At 45.8% G+C, this 23440-nt stretch overlaps 1 protein-coding gene across 1 annotated transcript in view; it reads right to left on the bottom strand.

Annotated features, from left to right (window-relative positions):
* Positions 1-23440, bottom strand: part of ADGRB1 (adhesion G protein-coupled receptor B1) — an 86473-nt gene that overhangs the window by 27005 nt on the left and 36028 nt on the right. Inside the window, exons 2-5 of the mRNA XM_014965224.1 lie at positions 16607-16765; positions 7964-8071; positions 1743-1907; positions 66-230 (exon numbers count right to left, since the gene is read on the bottom strand). Coding sequence (XP_014820710.1) covers positions 66-230; positions 1743-1907; positions 7964-8071; positions 16607-16765 — 597 coding nt within the window. The remainder of the gene's footprint in view (positions 1-65; positions 231-1742; positions 1908-7963; positions 8072-16606; positions 16766-23440) is intronic.

The following is a 23440-nucleotide window of genomic DNA, read 5'->3' as shown; positions in this document are numbered from 1 at the left end:
TGTGGGCACCTTCAGAGATGGGGAGACCTGCAGGAGGGAAGGCTTCGAATCTCTAACTGCCTTACCTGGGCAAAGCGCAATGTTGCAGAACTTTGTTTGCTTCTCTGGGCCTTCGCAAGGATTCCCACCAAATTGTGGGGGCTTGCATGTGCGGGTCCTATCCCTGTACCCTCTCCCACATGTGGAAGAGCACAAGCTCCATGGAGACCACTCATCCCAGGTGCCATGCACTGCAATCAAAGAAGAAGAAGTAAATTTCCTTTCCAAAGGAGGTCTGGAGAAGAAAGTGAGCCCACAGAGCACAGCACCTTCCCACCCAGCATGTGAGAAGTGAGCGTGGAAAGGCCAAGAACAGACCAACCCCAAAATCTGCAAGAGGAACATCATGTAATTTTTTAATGCTTTGATATCAACACCAAGTATCTGTTACTTTCCAGTCTATTTGAAATCAATCACAATGCACTTTTAATTGACCCTCATTTTTTTAGGGTTTTGAGCCAAGAGAAAAGGACAATTTTTTTTAGCAAAAAGATTCAATTATCTAAGGAGGAACAAAAAACCCCACTACCCTTTGGAAAGCATCATCATAATTTTGTCACTTCTTACCCTTATTTCCCTCTCTCAACACATTTTTTCATTAACTTGTCAAAGGATAATGCATTCCCAAGCTCTCAGAAAAGCTGTAGTTTGGCTACTAGTTACTGTCATACATCACTGACACCACAGGAGCAAAGCTTGGGAGACTTGGAAGAACAAAACGGGATGGGCAACGTGCTCCAATAGTGCTCAGGCCATCATTGGTAACTCCTGGAATTAGACATCTAAAGCCTTCTAATCTATATTAATCTAATCTTCTTCAATCTAATCTAATCTAATCTGGCCAGGTTATTTATGGAAGGTTAGTCACTGTAATCTCTAGAGTACAAAAATGTACTGATCTCTCTTAAGGGACTTCATCCCTTCCATCTTTACCTGAGAAGTTAACACAAAATCAATAATGCTTTAGAAAAAAAAAACAAACAAACAACCAAACAGGTACTTTTCCAGTCCTTCATCAGTTGCTAACAGTGACTGATCCACCAGTATCAGGAAAGGGCGTTCAAACTTAAATTTTGCCATTGTCACCAGGCATCTTGCATGATAAGAGATAATTAGAGGAGGAAATGCAGGAAAGAGCATGAGAAAACAGCTTGGTGGTTTCATCATTGTAAGATTTGTTCTGAACAATGGTGTTCCTGGTCAGGAGTCGTGAACAACACACCTGCTTCAATAGCATAATTCTTCAAAATAATATCCAGGCTCCCCAGACTGTACATTTGCATCAAAACTGTGGAGTATGAAAACAGACACGATGGCTGGCTTCATTCATACCAGCAGCCTGAGCTTTTCATGCTGATTTTGCAATGGTATGCGCAGTGTTGGCATCTGAGCAACTGAAAGTGTCATCTGGTGCTTCCCTTTCCTGCCCCATGCTTAGAAACACCCGAAAGGCCACAGACTTTCAGATGTACTGTGATCATTGCCTTTAGATAGCATGGAATTGTCCCTACCATGCATAACAAGCACCCATCTAGTGGTGCTTGGTCTAGCAAAGGTCTCTATACTAGGCTTTAGGGTAAAAAGAGAAAGAAGAGGAACCAAAAAACACCTCCCTCCAAGTAGATATCACAGTGGAGATATCACAGTCCTCTGTGCATCTCCCTTCCCCTCCTGCCCATGCATACATGGAGGTCTCAGCCCACCTGGGCACACGGCAGAGTTGTTGCACTGTCTCTGCTCCCGGAGAGGGCCACTGCACTGAGTACTGTAGGAAGACGACACGCAGAACCTCGTCCTGGTCTGCCAGCCCTCCCCGCAGGTGGTTGAACACACGCTCCATGGAGACCACTCCTCTGCCGCGGGGTCACCTGTGGGGATTGGAGCAGAAGGTGAGAACACGGCATCCTTGGTCCTGGGTCCTCCAGGGCAGTGCTTTCCAAGTTGCGCTTCACAAGTTTCTGGCCATCTGTGCAGCTGTGGAATGTGGGACAGCAAGGATGCAAGGGGGTTGGTGAGAAAATGTGAGGGTTGACAATGGGCTAAAAATTTTTGGGGGATATTGCATTGAGTTTGTCACTCACACACCCACAAAAAAAGGGAAAGACACTGTGGAAGCATCAGGGCACTGGAAAGGGAAGGCTCCACCACAGATGACGAGGTGATGTAGCCACGGCCAAACCGTGTGAGCTAGGATATGTATCATCTACTCAGACAGCACTAATTAAGTAACAGTGATTAGGCAGATATAGGGAATGTGTCCATAAATTGAGTGGTTGTAAGGATTCAACTCCTTTCCCTGTCTTCTCACAACCCCTTCAGATTGGCAGCAGAGGAGCAGACAAAATAGAAGAAGCCAGTGCCTGAGAAGGACATTGGCTGAAGTAATCCCACAGAGCTTTCTCCTGCCATCTCCTTCACCTGTGGAGAAGACCTGCTTTGACCGTGTGACAAGGAACAAAGCTGGCAGTTCCCTGCCATCATACAGTCCCTATCAACTGCTTACCTCATGGAAATGCGAATAAAAGCATCCCATTGAACAAGAGATGGGAGTAGAAAGCCAGGAGACATATTCCCTTTGTCATTAATATCCCTGTCGACAGACACTCATGCCAAGGATGTTTCAGCCAGGCCACAGCCTCCAGATAAGTCACCAGAAGTGTGACATGGGCAGGGAAAGGACAGTTTTCCTCTCATTTCATAGGCATTAGTCTATCCTTGAGAAAATGCCTTTCTCCCCAGATGAAAACAAAAGCTTGCTCTGATTTATTTAATTGAGTGCTGCATTGTTTGGGTTTTCAGATTTGTTATGTGTTACTAATAATTACACATAATAAACCCAGAACATAACATTTGGTATGTATAGTACACAGGCATATGGCACAAATAAACACCAACACATCTTTGAGGATGCATAACAGAGGGGTGCATCCTTCTAGTAGCAAATTCTTCAGAGCATCAGGCTGCACCATGTCACATCATAACCAGGTGCATCTGGCAGGCTATGGACAAAATTAGAAGGACCATGGCACTGGGTGCAGCAGGTAAGCATGAGTTCAGGGGTCGTTACAACATGCCACAGCTTGAGCTGCACCCAGCACTTGAACGTGTTTTCCTGCACCATCACCACATTCCCCAAAAAAAACTGGGCAGTAGATGCTGCATCGGATTGAACAACTACCACATGGACCATGAAAGAGACTTTAGTAATGGGCTGATACACCTTGAGATCTCAGCCTGGGTGTGGGTTATAAACCAGCTGTATGAACATCGGTGTCAGTACAGGAACTGTGATGGGGACTGTAAGGGTTGCAAACGACCAAACTGCCCAATCCTACCGCAGCTGACCTAAAGTTGTACGTGTCTGACTTCTTCCTCAAGGTGGTATATTTATTTACGAATATCATAAGGGGAGTTTTCCATGTGCAGTGAAATTTTATGCAGGGTTTCAAGTGTTTATAGCTCTCATCAATCTGCTTATTGGGCTTTTTGATAGTTATCTGTGTTAGTCGTTATTGCTTTTCAGCACATCTACTTTGAATGTCTCCAGTCATTCAGACAGTTGGTTAAAGGTAGTTAAAAGTGTGCCCGCTAATTGGAGGCTGATGAATCAACCTGCTGGAGGGGAAAAGTGTAGAGGAAGACCTGTCCTTGATGTAAAGTGGGAGGGTTTTCATTCCTTCGTCTACTGGCTGGAGTCAAAAAGAGGTGGAGGTAAGGGTGAGTCTTTCTCCACCTCACCCATGCCATTACAACAAGTATCATGAGACATAACTACTTTTGTTCATTAAGCCAAAGTTGCTCAATACTGTTTCACCTTGCTTTTGCTTTAATTAATTGCATTTAATTAATTGCAAATTAATTAATTTTTGCTTTAATTTGTTGCATTAATCTACCCAGCTGGTTCCAGTTAGATAAATGTTATGGACCGTTGGTCTTTCTCCAGGATGTGTAGGAGACGGAGTGTGATCTGAGGCCTAGGACCTTCAAGAAAACATTGCTCCCATATCCTGTTTCTCAACATTAGATTTATACAGAGATCTGAATTTCCATAGTAATTTTAATGCTTTTCCAATAAGGACCTCAACTGTCTCTGGCAGACAGACAGTCCTGTGATACTCTGAGTTCACCACCAGCAAGTTACCTTTTGGTATCGTTTGCCATCCAAAGTGGCCCAGAGTTCAGGAGATACCTCTTTGGCCCCCAAACCATTCCTGCTACCTAGCCTACTTGGATGCTGCACCAACAGACGATGTCTTTGGATTGCTCAGAGGACCCCCTCCATGGACCTTTAACAACTTCCCCAATGCTGCATCCAGCAGCAGCAATTCCCTCAATGGCAGGGACCTGGCATTTCTTGGTAGTCAAACACCACTGGCTTGTGCCCAGAAGTCTTTCTGAGAGGCCAGAGGTGGGATGGAGGAAACCTGCAGAGACACGGTGGCCTCCTCCATCAGCAATTCATGGCTTGGAGAACCTGCCATCCCATCCCTTCCCCACTCAGACCTGGCTCTGTGATTTTACAATCTCTATGTTCAGACAAGAGTTAGTGTGTCACTAGATGAATGAATGGCATCTTTGACCCAAATTCAGTCTCTTCTGCCTCTTTCCCCTTCTTTATTATTTTTGGCCTTTGCCCTTTCACAGTAGAAATGTCTATGATCAGAGGTAAAACTCCTCAATTATCATCTCTCACATTTCACCAATCCCTGATTTTTAAATCTATAATATAGTTTCTTTTCCAAGTGCTGGTTACTCCTTTGGGTTTGGTCTAGTTTTGCACTAAGAAATTTCTCTCAGCCTGGGTGACTGGGGCACTGTGTCCAGTCTAGACTTAAACTTAGGAGAAATTCAACTGATTTTCAAACCATGCCAGACCCATTTCTGAGATGCTCTCAGGCATCAGGACAAGCTCTCTCATCCTCCACCCAAGAGAAGCAGAATATTGCCGATCATCAAAACTGTGGATGAGAAGAATTTCTGCATTCCTGTGGGTGAGACTGCAACAAATACAAATTACTTCCAGTTATTTACCCCAGAAGATGAGAAGAATTTCTGCATTCCTGTGGGTCAGACTGCAACAAATACAAATTACTGGATGCAATATCTTCCAGTTATTTACCCCAGGAGTGGATCCTGGCTCTGAATTTTGATACAGGGGCAAGAGTCTACCATGCTCATCAGGTTTGAAAGCCCCCTAAACCAGCTCAGTGCTGTCATGTAAACACCTGCCAGAGATGCACTCCACCAAATTGGTCTTCACCCGCAGAGGACAAGGGGTCATTCACTGCCATCCATCATGACTGCTGCCTGTAGACAGATGTCTCTGCAGGACTGACCTTTTGATTAGTCCTGTGATGTACCAGGCTATTTTGGGGATTAAGAGGAGTGTCCCAAAGGAGTTTGCAGGAACGAGAACCCCACTTCAGGTGGGAAGATGGCCTTTTGCAGGGCTTTCTGCTCCCACAGAGGCAGCTGTGGCACCTCTCCTACAGCTGGAGAAGATCCAGCAGGTGCCACAGAAGGAAAAATGCCGGGCATCACTCCACGGGGATCTAGCACTGCAATTCAGGATCCTTTCCAGCACCTGGCCAGCCCTGAAAGTAACTGAGCTGGCCTTACAGAGAGCTCAGCTGGCTGTGGAGTCCCCGTCAGTGCCTGCAGCTTCTCCGTGACACTTCCTCCCTCGGCACTAATGGAGCGGCACGTCGCTGTCATCCCTTCGCCAGCATCCCTATTTTTTGGGGGGGGGTATCATCTGTCAATCCGACATCTCGCCACGTGCAACCGCTTCTTCGCTCACATCCCGATGCTGGCAAAGACCTTCTGGAAGCAGCCTGTGGGCTGAGCTGGGAAAGCCCGTGCCAGAGACATGCTGGGCTGGGTCTCCCTCTTGTGCTATTGCTGGGAGAGACACGCAGGCAGCCGGCGGCACCGCAGCTGAGAGCAGGACTGTGCCAGAGCCTGTGGGCCAACAGGACCTGGGCACCAGGGCTGCTGAGGATGGGCAGAAGCAAATACCAGCCTTCAGCAACCCAGGGACATCCCCTCATCCCTTGTCCTTACAGCTATTTTTCTGTAGTTCATATTTTTCCAGGCCTTGAATGGATGTGAAACAACTTATCCCCTACAAACTGTATGGATTGTTAGGGAAGACCTGGCCTTTGCCTTGCTATCCCCAGCTAAAAACTCCCTCTAAATCCCTTCCTGGGTTGTATCTTCTGTCTGGTCTTTACATCTCCTCCATCCTCACGTCCTTGAACAACCTGGATGCTGTTGCTGCTCCTGGGGCAAAAGCAGGATTGTGGAAATCTCATGTCAGGGCAACGCACATCTTCCTGGCTGGGTCTCCCATCCCATGCTGCACTCAGGGATACCACAGCCCAAGTCAACCATGCTACAGCAGTGGCTACGACGACAGGGAGTTAATAGAGATGTCGTTGGGCCCAGATGCGGTATCCAGCTGCACGGCAGGAAGACATGCCAAGCTATAAACCTGATGGCTGAGCTACAGGCTGGAACAAAGCACCAGGGAAGCATCTGCCGCCAGGCAGAGGAAGAACAACAGAGGACATCATGGGACCTGCCTTGGAGTGCCTTCTCTTCTCCTCTGTTTGAACATGTGTGACTGAGAGGTTGAGCTCAGCTTCACCAGGTTACAGCAGGGCAAATGCCCTCCCTCTCCTGCAGCTTTTTGCCAACTGCCAGTGATCCTTCAGGCAGCAGAACTGCTCCCATCAGAGGGAGCAGGCTCAGTACAGGGTAGCAAGGCAATTCAGACTGTTTCCTGCCTTGTATTGAAAGCCCCAATCCCAGACATTGCCCTATCACCCTCAAAACCTTCATAGCATGGCGCTGCTTCCTGAGGATGTTCACTGCTGAACACTGCTGGGCTGGATGGAGCACAGCTAATTTACACCAGAATACAACCCGCTCTCCCTTTTAACCTAATTCACAGCTCTGGCTCTTTGAGTCACCCGTCTGAAGCCTTTCTAGAGCACAAACTGTTTGCAAGGTCATAGAATCACAGAATCATGGAATCATAGTGCCTATAGACACCCTTTAGGTACTGGAAGGTGCTATAAGGGTTCCCTGGAGCCTTCTCTTCTCCAGGCTGAGCACTCCTAACTCTCTCAGACTGTCTTCATAGTCCCTGGGCACTGATTTTAACCTGTAGCCAGGGCTCGCACACCTTGCGTTGCCCAAGACCCATGATGCATTCAGCTCCTGCAATGAAAGACAGCTGTGGGGGGAGAGCACAAACCTTCTCCAGACTGGAGCTGGTGTATACCTAGCTTCAATTCACTCCCATTTTCCCATATCACACTCTCCAATATTACTACATATTATTCCCCTCCTATTGCAGGAGGGCAGAAGGTCCAGCTGCAGAACCTACCAAGTACAAGTCCTTGCACAACACTGAAGACCCGGTGAGAGAAGAAAGCACCTGCTGCTCTCTCCCCATCACACCCTGCACACCTCCTTCTACGCTCAATGGGAAGGCATGACATGGACATCAGCAAAGAGGCTGTATCGCAGTAAGGTCAGCTTTGGCTTAATGAACCATGGCTGTTTAGATAGTTCAGACGAAGCAGTGATTTAGAAGTAGGCAGGGTGATGAGAAGCGGTCTGTGAGAAGCATGGGCTGGTTAGGGCTTTGCATCTAAGCCTTTTTTGCCTTCTCTGGCTAATGGCAACAACACAAAACCCTGGAGGACAACGGGATGAGGAAAGACTGAGTGATGACTGTTTGCCCAGCGCGTGACTTGTCGGATAAACCCCACGCTAAGCTGGGAGGAAAAGAGTTAATTAGCTGGGTGATTGAAACAGCAAAGCGAGTCAACGCAGTCAGCCCAGCCCAGCCGGGAAGTGCAGTGCCCAGGCAGTGTGCCAGCTCCAGAGGCTGTTGTGGTAGGTCAGAGCTTACCTATTTGAGGTGCGGGGTACCCGTAGTGCTGCAGTTCGTCAGTGTCCTCTCGCTTTCTGTTATCTGTGGACCTCAGCGATTGGCTTCTGGAATTATAGCGTCCATTGGCTATGGCAAGGTAATGGGTCATGTAAATACACCTTGGTTCACTCTGCAAGATCTTTCACTACAAAGGTTACACGCATAAACAACAGCGACCTGCAACGTTCGGTTGACACGATCACCTGCTTTCCAACCCCAGCACCCCTGGCCACCAGAAGTCCCCAAGGCTTTAGCACTGAGCCAACCTGTGAGACTCAATCTGGCAGTTCAACCCCTTGTTTATCATTGAGACTCGGGACCGCGCAGAATATGATCCCTTGTGCTGGGTCCTTAATCAATTGCGATGAATTTCTAGGGTGTCTGCACTCTTTGCTGTAGTTGTGGAGGATTTAACCTTTTCAGATGCGCTGACAATGAATCCCACCATCCCTAGCAGTGTTTCGAGATCTATGGGGATGACTGGCAGTATCTTTTGGTGAAAATCTCTGCCTTGCAACCAACATCTACTTAGCAATGCTCTGTAGAGTAACCAGAAAATGGTGAGTGGAGCAGGCAGGTGAAAAGGAAAGGGATAGCTCAAAAGGATGTCTCCTTCACAGACTCTATCCTACAACCAGCAACAAGGAGAGATGAAGGTCTGGTATCAACAAAGTCACTTATCTGCCAACAGAGCTACGGCCGGGCACCTTTCCAACTCATGAGAATGATCAAAGCTCCTAACCGTGGTGTCCTAACTGAAAAATCTCCCACTGAAGACCATGATGTTGAGATCAGAAGGTAAATAATGCATCTACTGTAAAGTAAAGGCTTTTAACTCCTGATGGACAGCAAACACCCCTGTTGTTTCCAAACCCACACTTCTGCCAGCTTCGCATTTGCATCCCATGTGGGTCAGCCCTGGATTTGCGACGGGGGAAGAGAAAATTTCCATTCTACATGTTATTGGGCATGTTGCAGCCCTGACATGTGCACGTCCTAGTAAACAGAGAAACAACCAAGCAACAGCAACCAAATCCCGCCCACCAGTACTGCCTGCTGTGAATCAGGAGAGCTCAGCTGACTCCAATGGAGTCATGCAGAATGGCAGAGAGCAGAGCTGAGCCCCAGTAATCTGTGATCTGGCAACCAATTTGTTTCCAAACAGCAAGGACCAGACAGAGGATCTTTTTCCTCCGAGGAGGTAAAACAGTCAGACATCTTTTCAAGAAGTACAAACTGCCAAGAGATGAAATGGTGACAAATTTGATCCCGGAACCTTGAGAAAATTAATAAAGGTTAATGAAGCTTCAGTGTGGTGGCATGAGTCTTTATTGCCATCTAAAAAGGGAAAGCAGAGGAGGGAGGAATGATTCAGAGAGTCCCTGCCAGGAGCCAGACTTCATATTCAGCAGCTTGGTTCACGGAAGAGCCCCATCTAGTTTGTGAAATTATATTATTTCCCATTACTGTTGCCTAAAAGCAGGATGTAAGGAACCTAGAAACTCACCACGCCAACTTCTCCAAACTTTCCCAGCACCAACTGGTTGCAGGCTGCTACCTGGAGGGGACAGGATGGGGCAGTCACTAGCCTGCCATCATCAAGGGAAAGGCATCGATAGGTGGACATCAGGATTACCAATATCCTGATATTTGCATACATCTTGATTTTGTCTGGCTCTTTCCTGGAATAAAAAGGGCCCAAATCCTAAGTTTTTAATAACTACAAAGTCATGGGATTTTCCTGATTGAGATTCAATTTTTTAAAAATGCCAACCTCTAACTACTTTTCCAATACCCAGTGCCTTGAGCTTGCTTAGGGGACAGGTTAATTTAGTCCCATATTTGGGACACATCACAAACCCTGCTCCGTATCCACCACCCGTTGTGGCTACACCCATGCTCTGATTTAAGGTCTCTTCATGAAAGCATACAAGTTACAAGAACACACAAAAAAAAATCTCCATCTGCAGTAAATCCCAAAGGCTTCCCAGAGATTTCTTCAGACTACAAAAACAGAAACAAGGCCTGGGCAACAAGAGGTAGATGTGGAGCTTGGATGGCTTTGTCAGCTGTCCAGAGCAAGGAAAGTGACGAGGAAAACTTGAGACTGAATATCCCAGAAGCAGCCAGTGAGCATGGATGGATGGACAGAGAGACAGGAAGCAGGACAGAATGAAGGAAGGAAAGATAAAAGAGCAAAATAAGTTTTAAATGCAGCCTTGGCATCCTGGACCTCCTCTCACCAGTTATTTGGGCCCCGTGCTATCGTTATCTCCTGGTCTTGAAGATTTCCTTTGGTCCCTGACAGATATATGACAAGCCTGTGCTGCTGTTACTCATCCTAATTAAAGGTAATCAGGTGTAGTGGCTATTGTGTGACCCGTCCAGCTTGCCCTGGCCTCCCCCAGCAAGGACTGCCTCCAGACTCATGCTGGAGTTGCTCCATTGTAGCAGACAGGCTCCCTCTCCTTTGGAGAAGGTGTTGCAGAGAAGCAGGTCTGTCTCCGTTTAACACACAGCATGGCTTTGATTTAACCTGGACAGTTGCCTTGAATATATGCAAAAAATCAGCTGTGAGTCTGGACAAAGCAGGGAGAAGCCAGGTCCCTTATGCACAGGGCAAAGGTGGTGCAAGGGATGCTTTTCTGTGGGTTTTATGCAGCTGGAATTTATGGGGTGGAAGCCACAAAATAAAGGTAGTAAGGAACTGGTTGGATTTCAGCAGCCGCTTGCCACAGCAGGGTTAGTAGAGAAGAATTATTCCAGGATCAAAGGAAGACCTAGACTTGATTTACATCTCTGCTGTATAAATACTGTGAGGATGGCACAATGTTGAAATTCCCAGCACCTCGCAGAACCTAGCAAGAGGGCTAGAGAAATAATGCCCTTTGGGGTTGAAACACAGAGGTATTTCAATTCCAAGCGAAGGCAAGCAAGTGAGATTATGCAATAACGTAGCTCAGATGGGGATGGAGAGGATGATCTTGCAACGCTGGCAGTAGTGGGAAGAGGAAGGAGGTGACCAACACTTCTAATGAGAACATGTAAGATGTCAGACAGCACCTTGCAACACAACCGGGGCGGGGGGGGGAAATGAATGCAGAGACTTTGCAGTGGTGTAGGCAAAGCGTGTCTCACCAGAGCTGCAAACTCTTTCCTCTATACTCGTCCCCTAAACAGGAGAGGCAAAGAAAATAGCAGGATCATGAAAATCATTCAGGCAACCTGGGTTGGTGGGAATGAAAGGGTGGACCAGAGCAAGGAGTGGAAAGGGATGATTAAGAAAAACAGTTGAAAGGGGAAAATGTCTCTCAGAGCACTAAATACAAAGGAGAAAGTGTTGGTTATGGAGTTTTAGGGGCATCTAGCAACTGCTAAAGGAGTAAAAGTGAGGAGGGCAGAATCACTAACCACCCCAAACAACCAAGATCTCAGTAGATGTAGAAGAGGGTCATTTTGGAGGCCACTTGGATATATAGCAATTTAGCTATATAAAATAGCTTATAGATATAAATATAGCTTATAGATATAAATAGCTTATATAGCTTAGATATAGATAAAAATAACTTATAGATATAAACAGATATATAAAATAGCTTAAGGAAATGGCCCAAAGCATTTTGGTTTGAACATCAGAGACTTGTGAAAATGTCGCCGGGTGAGGTGCATGACCCTCGGATACAAAAGGTCTGAACCACCATTAAAAGGGGGGACTGGGTGAAGTCTCTGGAGGCAGCAGCAGGTACCTATAGGACCAGGTGCTCTTTCAGCTTGCAATGAATTCTAGCCGGATCTGCAGGGAATGAAGATGCTCTCACACACGCACAGGATATTTCAGCTCGGTGGTTGCAGCAAAAAGGCTATTTTTAATGAAAATCAGGGGCGGCAGAGAATGAGGCTGAGGCTCAGTCTATTGAATGGCATGTGGAACATGCATTTCTTCACACCACTAGCAGTTACACAGCTGAAGGGCTATATCCTGAACTTGCTTGATGCTGGAAATCCAGCGTGGATTGATGGGACTGCACTGGTGTCACACTTCTACACCTGAGGGTAGGATGCAGCCATCCCGTTCCCAGCCAACGGGAGACGTATCTGCCCAATCTGCATATTCATAAATGTCAGAGATGGTTTTGCGTTGCCTCTGCCAGATGGGATGGCAGGATTTCAGCTGGCTCCTCTGCCGATTTTCATTCCCCAGGAATAAATGCAGGCTGCCTACATCTCTGATTGTTCTTGCATTTCTCCGTCACTGCCGAATTCCAGCGCCAGGGTCAGGCCTGTGACATCCCTCCTCTGCTTTGGATATTGTCCTGCCATGCTGCCCATCCAGCCTCCACACCAGGACTCTTGGCATGCCAGCTTGTAAGCAACCACAGCTTTTAGCACCACACAGTCAAGAGGGGCTACCAGAGAACAACAGGTGTCCCCTTCCATCCAAAGGGGGTGGACCTGGAGAGCTTCTCTGCAAGCACTTGCCACCACACTCAGGTTGGCTTTTTTTCCTCCCTCTGTGAAACAGAAGCTCCTGGCCAAATCCAACAGATGGAGGAAATCTCCCCTGTCTGTGCCGGAGAAGAGGATATCACCGGATCCTTTGCCTCCAGCAAGGGAAAATCAGAGTTACAACAAACATTGAATGTTGTCCTTCAGATCATGTCTCTTGAGCTGAACAGCTGCCATGAAAAAAGGCTCTGCCTAAGACAAGCTGCTGTTTCCAGACAAAGTTTCCTTTCCAGTTTGAGACGAGCTTTCGTTACAGGCTTTCTTCAATGTTTCACAGCTTTGGGTTTTTCCCATAAAGATAACTTACCTGGCTCACTTGCTGTTGGCCTTGGGTAGGTATCCCTGAGGAAATTCAGCCAGATGAAGATCATCAAGCAAGAGATTCCATTACAAGAAACAGCAGAGATGGTGGTCCGAGCAATTAGAAAAACATAAAGCCCACCTACAAGTGCCACCTCTGGAGTCATTCAGCCTTCCCTGTGCAGTGATTTCAAACACTATGGCCTCCAGACAGCATGTTAAGACTTATCTCTGGGAACCACGTGGCTATACCTATTTTTCAGTGACCAAGCTGCCAGAAGTCACACCTGTTGGAAAGGCTGAGAGCCACTATTCCCATTATTGACACCTGCTGAAGGTCCACCTGTGGCAGCTCTAGAAGAGGAAGGATGGCAGGACCTAGAGAAGGTCCCCCTGGGGGAGGAGCTCAGTGACAAGACAGTTTAGATAACTCTAACACATTTGTCATGGACAGGCAAAATAAAAAAACAAATGAAGCCCTCACAGATTCTCCACAAAAGTTCATCTCAGCAGCTCCAGGGAGCTGAGTGGCACACTCAAAGTTATTCCCAAGGAGAACCTTTCCCAAACACAGTATCAGACTCAGAACTCTCCCTGCTCTTGGAGACCCAAATATACAACTAAAACACTCTTCCTAATCATCCATCAGCTTATGAGCCACTTTGGCAGAAGAAAGGAAGGAGAAATTAAAGAAAAATGAAGGGCTTACCCTTGTTTTGAAGGTGGTCATGATTTCTTTGTTATTCTAACCTAACTTGCTTGGCCAGCAACTGATTTTATTTTTCAGTGGTGGTATTAGTTTCCTTGGACACATTTCAGTTTACCTCCACAGCAAAGAAGAAAACCTCAGAGCGCTCATCCCTGTTTTGTTTCGCTCTTTTATCAGGATTATAGAAGGCCCTTTGGTCAAGGAAAAGAGCATTTTTTCTTGTTTGTTTTCTAGTAGAAAATGAAGGTCTCAGCTACTCCACAATACACGGAGAGCTAGTCAGGTATTATTACCAGCTGCTGAAATGCTGCACAATTCAAGATAAAGATGTTCTTCTGTCCAGTTCTCTTTTTTTTTTTTTTTTTTTTATTTTTATTTGGAAATAATCTTTATTCTAGGCTCAGGTTCTATTAGTAAAGGTTTGAAGTGGTTACTGAAAAGAAGGAGAAGAAATCTTAAAAGACCAAGAATATTTTTTGAAAGACCATTCACTTCAAACTGGGGTAAATTTGCAAAATGTAAGGACAGAATAAATGTCATACTGAGTCAGACCATTAGCCCATTTAGGTCAGCACTCCTCTAACAGAGGTAATAAGAGGTGCTATTTTGGGAGAGTAACAGTGGTTAGCTTCAGTCCCTTCCTCTTAGTGACTTCCAGCATCCAAAATCTCTGTATTAGTGAAGTTAGAGAGCATGTCCCTGCCTTTCTTTTTTTTTTTTTTTTTTTTTTTTTAATTTTAATTAAAAAAACCCTGAATTAGAATCTATTTAACTGCAATGTATAATGAACACTTAGGAAAATAACAGTTCAAGTGGAAGAATGAACACGCTACTCATTCCTAACAAATCTATGAGCAAAAGTCAGGATGAGAATAGCAGTGACACATTTAAAACAGAAGGATTTATATTCTACCTTTAAATCCTCTCAGCTTTTGGTGCAGATCACAATAAACAGAAGGAAATAATATGTGCAAAAAAATTAAAAGCCCTTCTTGGGTCAAAAGCTCAGCTATCTCTTGCATGAACCTTTACATGGCTGCAAAGGCAATGAGGGACAGATTCAGTGAGGAGAAAGTTCAGAGCCTTTGGTAGAAATGAAGAGATAGAGGTTTATCTTGAGGTAGGACACAGACTTCAAGATGTACGTGAGCAAGTCTTGAAAGATAAATTGTTCATATCTTCCCTGAAGGCATCACAATGGGGCTTGGCAGTTTGTCTGCAAAGAGGCCCTTGGGAGAATTAATCAGAATTAACTTATTCATTTCAAAGGGATAGATCAATTTGTGCAATAAGTGGAGCTGGAAACCCAACCCAGACTTCCAGGCTCCATGGTTGCCCATCATTCCACTTCATCTCTCTTTGCCACGGCCACCTCAGGAGATCTATCGTGAAGAAGAGCAAAGTTTTGAGCCCTGGGGCAGAACAAGGGAAGGTGTTATGCCCCTTGCTTAGTGCTGGTGAGGCTGGACCTGGAAAACTGTGTTCAGTCTGGACAGTTCCAGTTCAAAACGGATGTGAAAGAATTGAACAGGTCCCATGGAGGGCTCTGAAGATGGTTAGGAATGGGGACAGATGTCCTACAAAGAGAGTTTGGGGAGCTGGGTCCCCTCCCTTGTTTGTCCAGCACAGGAGGGGCACTCTAAGGAGTTTCTTTCCCTGTGGTCTCATGTGTCCCCACGCTCAAAGAATCGCCACACCCATAGAGCCCCGTCTACCCACCCACACTCTACCCATCTCCACCTTCTTTTCCTTCACAGAATTATCCACCAAGACTGCCATGGCCCTTCCTCTAGCTCCATTCAGGAGCACTCAAGTCCTACACCTTTCACCTCCAGCTTCCAGGTCCCTGCCCACAGATAGAGGCACTCTTACCCTCACTGCCCCAGGCCACGGCTGTGATACAACTCCAAAGTCACCAATAAGTGTGGGGGACATAGATTAAATTTCCCTAGTGTGGGCGAAGCTCAGAGGGAAATTAGCAACTGTGAGTCAAGGAGATGAAATTCAATATACTAGAAGGTTTCATTAAAAAAAAAAAAAAAGAGAAGAAAAAAGCCTAATTGCAACATGATTTAAATTTATGGAAGTAGTAAAAAATGCATGAAATCATTTTAGCTCTTATTAGAGGAATATATTTATGTCCCTTTATTTGAACTTCCCCTTTATCAGGAGATACTTCCCTGCCTTTGAAGACAGCTGAACTTTCCCTAGTTATTTGACTAGTCGGAGGAGTTATTCAAACATTCTCCACTATGAATTTGAAATAAAAAGAAGGGAATAATTATAATCAGCCATTTGCTTGCATTTGCTGGGCTGAGCTGCTTCTGCTGTTGTTTTTTTCCTCTTCATCCCCCTTTCTGCTCAGCTAATCCAAAAGAAGCCCTGGGAATGAAAGGCCTGCAGGTCACCAGCTCCACCCACCAGTATCTCCCTGCTGACTGGTGATGACAATTTGTCCCCTGCCCTCTGGAGAAGAGGACCTGGACAGAGCCTGCATTACCAAAAGAGAGTGGAGGATCTACCAAAACCTTTGCCTTGCTCAAGCCCTGTTTTTTTTCTGTCAGCCAGATATTTCTGCACATCTTAGCACTGAAGGCTTCATTTCATAAAAGAAAGGAACAGCAACACTGCTTTTGTCTGGGAAAGTGAACTAAGCCAAAAGTTTAACATCTCTCTTATCTGCATGCATTAATTATTTGGGAGAGAGCTTCTAACTATCAAAGAAATGCCTTTAGGGGTGTATATTTTGCTATCGGTGACAGATTTACCACTAGCGTATGAATACCTGATATAAGCCTGCTTATAGGTTCCTATAGATGAACCCCTTACTCTTTGGGGCAAAGGGCTAGATCTGCAGGTGTGTGTGGGAGGACATGTGTCAGCACGTGTGCGTGTGCATGCGTGACCGCGAGACAGGCAGGGAAGGGCAGGGCCATGCACAGCCGAAAAGTCGCATGCTCCCCTGGGCTTGCTGCTCCCACACAGACCCTCGGCGGTTTCACCATGCCTCTAGAGCATCCTCCATCATTTATGGCACCACAGCCAGGCTCCTCCTGAGAAGAGCGACCCGCTCACGCGCGCGTGCAAAGGAACATGCCTCCACTTACTATTGCACGCCTTCCTATTGCACAGCCGTCCTTCCTCCAGGACTCCCTCGCAGACAAGACCTTCATTGGGAAGGGGCTTGCAGGTGCGCATGCGGGTCTGCAGGCCTCCCCCGCAGTCCTTGGTGCAGTCACCCCAAGCCGACCACGGGTTCCAACCACCTGGGCAAAATCCAGAAAAGCCCCATCAGCTTCGGTGAGAGCCCAGCATCCGGGAAGCCAAGGTGTTCATGATGTGCTGGGCCATCACGAACTGCTGGCCCAGCACACCCTACAATGTACCCACAGCCAAGCCCCCAGACTGGGGTGTCTTTGAATGTGTAGGACTAGACATCATGGGGTAGCCCAGAAAGTCAAGACATAGAAGGGGAAGGGAGAAACATTGTCTTTTCATTGACTTCTTTTCACTTGTTCCTTATCTCTAAACAGGGACTTTGCCTTTCTGGAAACCCTGCCCCATTTCTAACTAGTCCAGCTCTTCCTTTGCTTGCTGGGGGCAAATAGGTCCTCTACTCTGAGAAGACCCTGTGCCCATTTTGCATTCTGTTGGTTCCTAACCCCAGAAGGCACTTGCAAAAAACACTTCAAGATACACATCCAGCATTGGTGAGGTTGTCTTTCCTCCTCCTTCCCCCCCATACGAACACACAAGCCCATGAGCAGACAGCACAAGGGAGCAGGGAAGGGTAGGGGTCCTAGCACCCACTCGTCCCCAAAAGGACACTTTATTCCCCACTGCTGATACTATCAGCCACAGAGAGGCATCACTCTCAAGGACATCTTTGGTGGTTGAATGATATTCCCCCTCCAGCACTCTTGCAGCACCCATGGGGAGAAATCTATGAGCTTTCCCTCTTGTACCACCAGCTACAACCGTGAAAGCTGATGGAACCAACAATCTTCTTGCTGCAGGGCTGATCCTGCCACTTGCAGAAGGGAAACACAGAGCCTCTGCAGCCTTCTCCATGCTGCATCTTTTCAGCTTGCTGCCAAGAACAAGCCCTGGTGGGATGTCCATAAACATAGGTGGCACAATGGAACATTAAAACCATCTCAAACTGGCTTGCCCACACACTGGCCAAAGCCTTGAGCAAGGCACATGTGGGGAGCCCAGCAAGGCTTGGGTTTGCATTGTAAAAAGACAGCAAGGGATCATCCAGGCTCTTCAAGTGATGGATAAGCTGTCACATCTCTCAGTGGTCACTTCACTCCTCATTGGCCTGCTAAAACCTGCTCTGTAATAGGCCCCCCCTTCTAACAGCTGGTGAGCACTTTGGCTCCATCCTTTGCCCACCTCATGGGAAGGAGGAGGGGTGGCCCTTCATCACAGAGGCGACCACTTTCAGATGGCTGCTTTTCCTGCTGTGCATTTGCTCATTACCCAAAGCTACCCTTGGAGATGCTTCAGGTCCAAGAAATTCAGCTCTGTGCCACGCTCAGGCGCAGATAAAGATAATGAGCTAAAGATACAGTTTTATAGAGAGAGGAAACATCAGGAGAAAAACAAATGCTGCTTTGTACAATGAAAATGAAACAACCTTCCTTTTCTTTTTTCCACCAAAATTAAGAGATTTCAGAGCTGCAAATGATCCATTTCAACTGACCCAGCCTTCCTGTATTGCTATTTATTGGCAATGGAGATCACAGCTGTCCTCTGAGATGTGGGTTCTGCTGCTCCCTACACATCCTAGGCAGGACACCAGCCATGTCTGGATAACCTGGGCTGTTGAAGGTCCTCAACAGTCCAGTTAGGTACCAGGTCAGAATATATGGGCATTACCAGGCACCCTCTTTGCACAGGGATGGGCAGATACTCATCGACCTCCACAGCACGAACCTGTGAGTTCATATTCTAATACCACCAGACTGGCTGTGCTCTAACTGTTGCTCCCAGGACAGAGTGAAAATAAACACATGCTTAGGAATAGTCACACTTCTGAGTGCAGTGGAAGCTGCTTAGATACTTAATAATGAGAATAATGTAGGAAAATAAAGCAGGATGGAAAGGCAGGCGAGTGAACCTGCCAGCAAGGTGCCCGGATCCTAACAGCAGTGTGGAGGATGGAGCTGTTATCTGCACACAATAAATATTTAACCTTGAAGAAGACTGTCTGGCCCTTGAAAGTCACTTTCCTTTTCTGAACAGCATAGGGAAATAGGCTTGGCTTTCCTCTCTCCTGAGGGGAGACAGGTTGTGTTTCAGTTACAAGAGAGGCCATTGGCATAATAGCAGGTATCCTGATGTCTTGTTTGACCTGATCGATAGGATATCTGTAACCAGACACATTCAGGAGCTAATCAGCTCTTTTCGTGCCCTTTTAAGGATGTCCTTCTTTACTCTCACTCCCATGGAGATTAGGAGTGAGGCTGGGGAAGGGAGAAAGCAACTCCACACAAGCCTTGGCTAGGCTTGGGATATATTTGCTTGGGATGTTTTTTGAGTCAAAATGCATAACTGCTCCAGTGTTTTGAAAGGTCACTTAATGTTGTGTTTGTAAGCAAAATTCAGACTGGTTACCCAAACTGATTGTCATTATCATGATGTTCCCAGTTTGATGATGGCGTATTCAAAGAGGTCTGCCTTTCAGAATGTAACTTATTATGATGACATTAAACCCCTAAAAATATATAGAAATATATGTATTTCTGCCCAGTCTCACTACAGGAAAGAACTGGGGATAGCACAGGTTCCAGTCTTTGACTTCTTCTTACTCTGTTTATCCTCAGCAATGGGAGAACCATTCAAAATAAGATAAAAACCATTACGATCTCAAACCTCTAACGGGAATGATACCTCTTTATGAGGTTGAGCACAGATAACTCCCTTCCTCTCCTTATTCCTCAGTTTCCATCCCATTTGTGAGTACTAAAGGGAAGCTAGAGAAGTACCAGAACACTTATTAAATCAACACAGGCATTTATAGCCAAGACAAAGGTATTCCCCACTTTATGGAGTAGTCCTTTTTTATCATCAGGTTGTCCCATGGTCCTGACAAATGAAATACTGCATGTTATTTATCCTGTTTATTGGCTGTCAGATAAACCTTTTGAAATCTCCCTTCTTTTCCTGGGTCTAGTCACTCACTGTTTCAAGTGATTTGTCTTTTTTAGTGGTGCTGTAAACAAGCGGTTAAGGGCCTATTATATGAAGTTATACCCATCCCACCTTTGAGAGGGAAAAAAATGCTGTGCCATGAGTAAAACACGTGGCTCTTCCGCCCACCACCTGAAAACATCTTGCTGCTGGAAAGAGGTGGCACTACTGACTCAGTAGAGACACTACTGAGACTTTGTCACTGCACACATGAACCACCACTCAGTTCATCAGGAGTGACTTTTTGAGCTCCAACAACCCTCATGGACTTCCCATCTTTCAGCAAATGTTTATTCTCACCTATCTGCTGCACAATTCCCTGCTCTGCCCCTTTTTACATTTCATCCATGGGGTTGGAGGAAACCTCGCTGATGCCGGGAAGGGAATAAACCATCCAAATACAACGCAAAATCCCACTGAAGTTAATGGGACCCTATGAGGACAGTGCCATTTACTCCTGGAGTCCCGTTTCACCAGCTCTCAAAGAACTGCTGCACCCTGCTGATTGATGCCAGTTGAGTTGCCATCTGTCCTAAATCCAGAAATAATGAGTCTGCTGCAACTGCTTTATGAAGGATTTTGCTTTTCAAAGGCACTGATTCCTGGGAAGGTCACATACCCAACCCCTTCTCACTTAACTTGGCTACAGCCTTGCAGAACTGCAGACCTGTCTCTCTTTGCCCTTTATTCCCTTTAACTGGAGTAGCTGTGGCTCACACCTCCAGCCCCAGTGATTCCCATCACAACCAGCAGCTAACATCTCAATCACATAACAAGTTTTAACTTGGTTTTTTTTTTTTTTATTTTTTGAGAATGGTCCTAGCCCTTAGCATGATTTTTGCCAAGGTGGCTTTTCCACGTGAGGCTGCCTCTCATGGGACTGTTTTGGGTTCCATGAAAACTGTCATTAAAGGGATGCCTTAAATCCAGTTTCTAAAGGGCTTTTTGATCCTCCTCAGTCAGTTCTTATCATGATCACGTACTAAAACAAATTACTTTTCACGCTAAGCTGACCCAATGCATTCTAATTCTCCACAGCTAAATGGAGAACATTTCAAGATGGTCAGAATCAACTGACAAGCTCATATCTGGTATTTCTTGTTCTGAATCTTAAGCAGAGACGCCAAAAGAATAGGTCTTTCCTACTACAAATTAACTCAGAGAGCTCCACTTAGACGCCTCGTCCAAACACCCTTGATCTTTGGAAAGATTTGCATCCTGATCCGGAGTTTATCTTTGCAGCTGACAGCTGCGATGTGTCTCAGATGCCAGTCAATCACGCCTTTTAATTTAACGGCAATGTCTTAAATTAGATGGCAGCGACAACAGGAAAAAAAAACAAAACCTAAGGAATCAACACAAAACAATCAATAGAGTACAGCGAAAGGGTCTTTGCTGACACACTACATCCATCTCCGATTTTGTTTTTTCGGATTTAGCCTCCCACTGACCCCAGCTGCAGACACTTTTTGTTGGCAGCTCTCTCAAACTCGGCAGGCCAGGACATCTTGTGTCTGAAAAACATGCCGAGATTACATAAAGCCACCACAGTTCTGTGTGCTACCACTGGAAATATCTGTAGCGGACCTTCTATCACAGTATCTGAGGGTCTGTGAATCAGCAGCAGCTGGAAAATGAGTGAAAAAAAATGTTATTTCTTATGCAAGTATGGGAAAGGATGCTGAAAAGAGATTAAGAGTGAGATTGTCTTTTGCCATCTGAAAGTTAAATTTGTTATACAGTGGGGAAAGCGAGAGAGCTGCTCCACGGGGTTTTATCACTCTCCTTTCTTACTATGTTGGGAAAGAACAAGTCCAGAAGGGACTATTTTGAAGACAGCCTTCCATTACACAAAACAGTGATCTTTCCCTAGAGAGCCATGCATTCAGTTTGCTACTTCTGCAGAAGAAAGGGAAAAATAATCTTTCAGGAAGATGTCCCCTCCTCACGCCCCGTGCAACAAAAGCTTATGGTAGCACAGGAGAGTTGCCCTTGTGGTTCATTCTCTACCCTTTCAAAAATAAATCCCATATAATGCTTTGCTGTTTTGCATATTGTGTGCACTAATATCAATATTAACCCCTCAAGTTCCCTAACAAGCAAAATCATTCATTCCAGCTCTTCTGTATGACATTCCTCTTTCAAAAGCCAAAGCTTTTGATGAACGGTGTACGAACATGACACCTCCCTTATTGTTCTGGAGAGAAAAAAAATTTAAAAGCTGGTGGTAAGAGTCCAACATCCAAACTGGGTGTCATGAGCTCTGTTAGGTTATCTGGATAATGACATATTTAATGAAACACAAAGATCTAGAGGTAATCAAAGAAATGTATCAGGCAGGGGCACCTTGATAATCTACTGAGTCAAAATGGACCATGTTGAATGGACTATGCACAAGGTGTAGCCTCCAAGGAGAAGGATCAGTCCCAGCATTACACCTGGTCATCATGAAAGACACTCTTGGGAGCTCAAAGTCAAACCATTATTCCCCCCCCCCAACATTCAAAAAGCTGCTCAAATCACTCACCAAATAGGTGATGTGATTTCTCAAAGACACTGAGTGGCCAAAGTTGTCATTGATTTCCATCACATTCACAAGTCCCTGTAAATGAAGGTAACGAGGCCCAATTTGGCCAAAAATTCAGGACCAGCTTCCATCTCCCCCTGTTCTGCAAATCGCTTAAGGAGGATGGAAATGAGGCCACAGTGTGCAGCTTTCAAGGAAACCCAGCAAAAATCTGTGCTTATTACATGAATCCCTGCAAATGAAACGCTAGGGATAAAGAGGGATTATTTATGTGGAAATAGTGGGGGAGGTGGGCAGGGAAATGAGAAAGGGAATGTTTAGTCTGGATCCGGAGATCAAATAAGGCTGAGGAAAAGTCTTCCCCTAAGAAAGCCGTAGAGGCCTAATCACTTAACTTATTTCAAAGCAGAGCAGGCAAAATATCAGAGCAGAGACTTGTGAAGAAAAATCCGGCGCACACCACCGGGGAGGAATGAAATGCTTTCCCGTCCTGAACCTCTCTGATACTGAATAAATCACATCAGAGCTGAGTTCACACACTATTTGCTTCTTCAAGTTGCTACAGAGCCCGGTGCAAAGCTCAGAGGGGACATACTAGCACAGGCACACGCGTGCATCACCATCCCTGGAGGTATTTAAGAAACATGTACACATGGCACTTCAGAGCATGCTCTAGTGCCTGAGATTGTTGGGTTGGGGTTTTTTTTGGTGTGTATGGTTGGACTCGATGATCTTAAAGGTCCCTTCCAACCATGAAGACTCTGTGATCTGTACGGCGATAAATATATGAACACATTAAAGTCTAACTGTGTAGCCCAAGTTGATTGAAACCTTTCCTGATATGAGTGTCACTATCTATTTTCAGAAAAGCTTGTTCAAAAAGGAAATCAAAGAAGAGCATTTGTGAAATTTCCTTTTGCGTTCCTTCTGCCCTGGCTTGAAGGGTCTTGGATTCACCAAACAGGTTTCCACCTTTGGAAAGGTATAAAGCACTTGCAGAACGCTGCATAATCCCATAAATTGAGTGACATCTTGTAACACCCAGGGCTTTGCAATTTCAGCTTGTTTCCTGAATAGTATTTCCAGCTGAAGGATTTCTACAGCCCCCAAGACCGCAGTTTCTCAACCCTCCACGAGCAACGACATATTTCTCTTCGCTATTATCACCTCTGCAAGACGAACCGGGGAGGGTCTGAAAAGATGAAAGACTTGCCCA

This window comes from Calidris pugnax, unplaced genomic scaffold (assembly GCF_001431845.1).
Source record: "Calidris pugnax isolate Ruff unplaced genomic scaffold, ASM143184v1 scaffold41, whole genome shotgun sequence".
Classification (NCBI taxonomy): Eukaryota; Metazoa; Chordata; class Aves; order Charadriiformes; family Scolopacidae; genus Calidris; species Calidris pugnax.
This window is presented reverse-complemented; position numbering and strand designations above follow the sequence as displayed.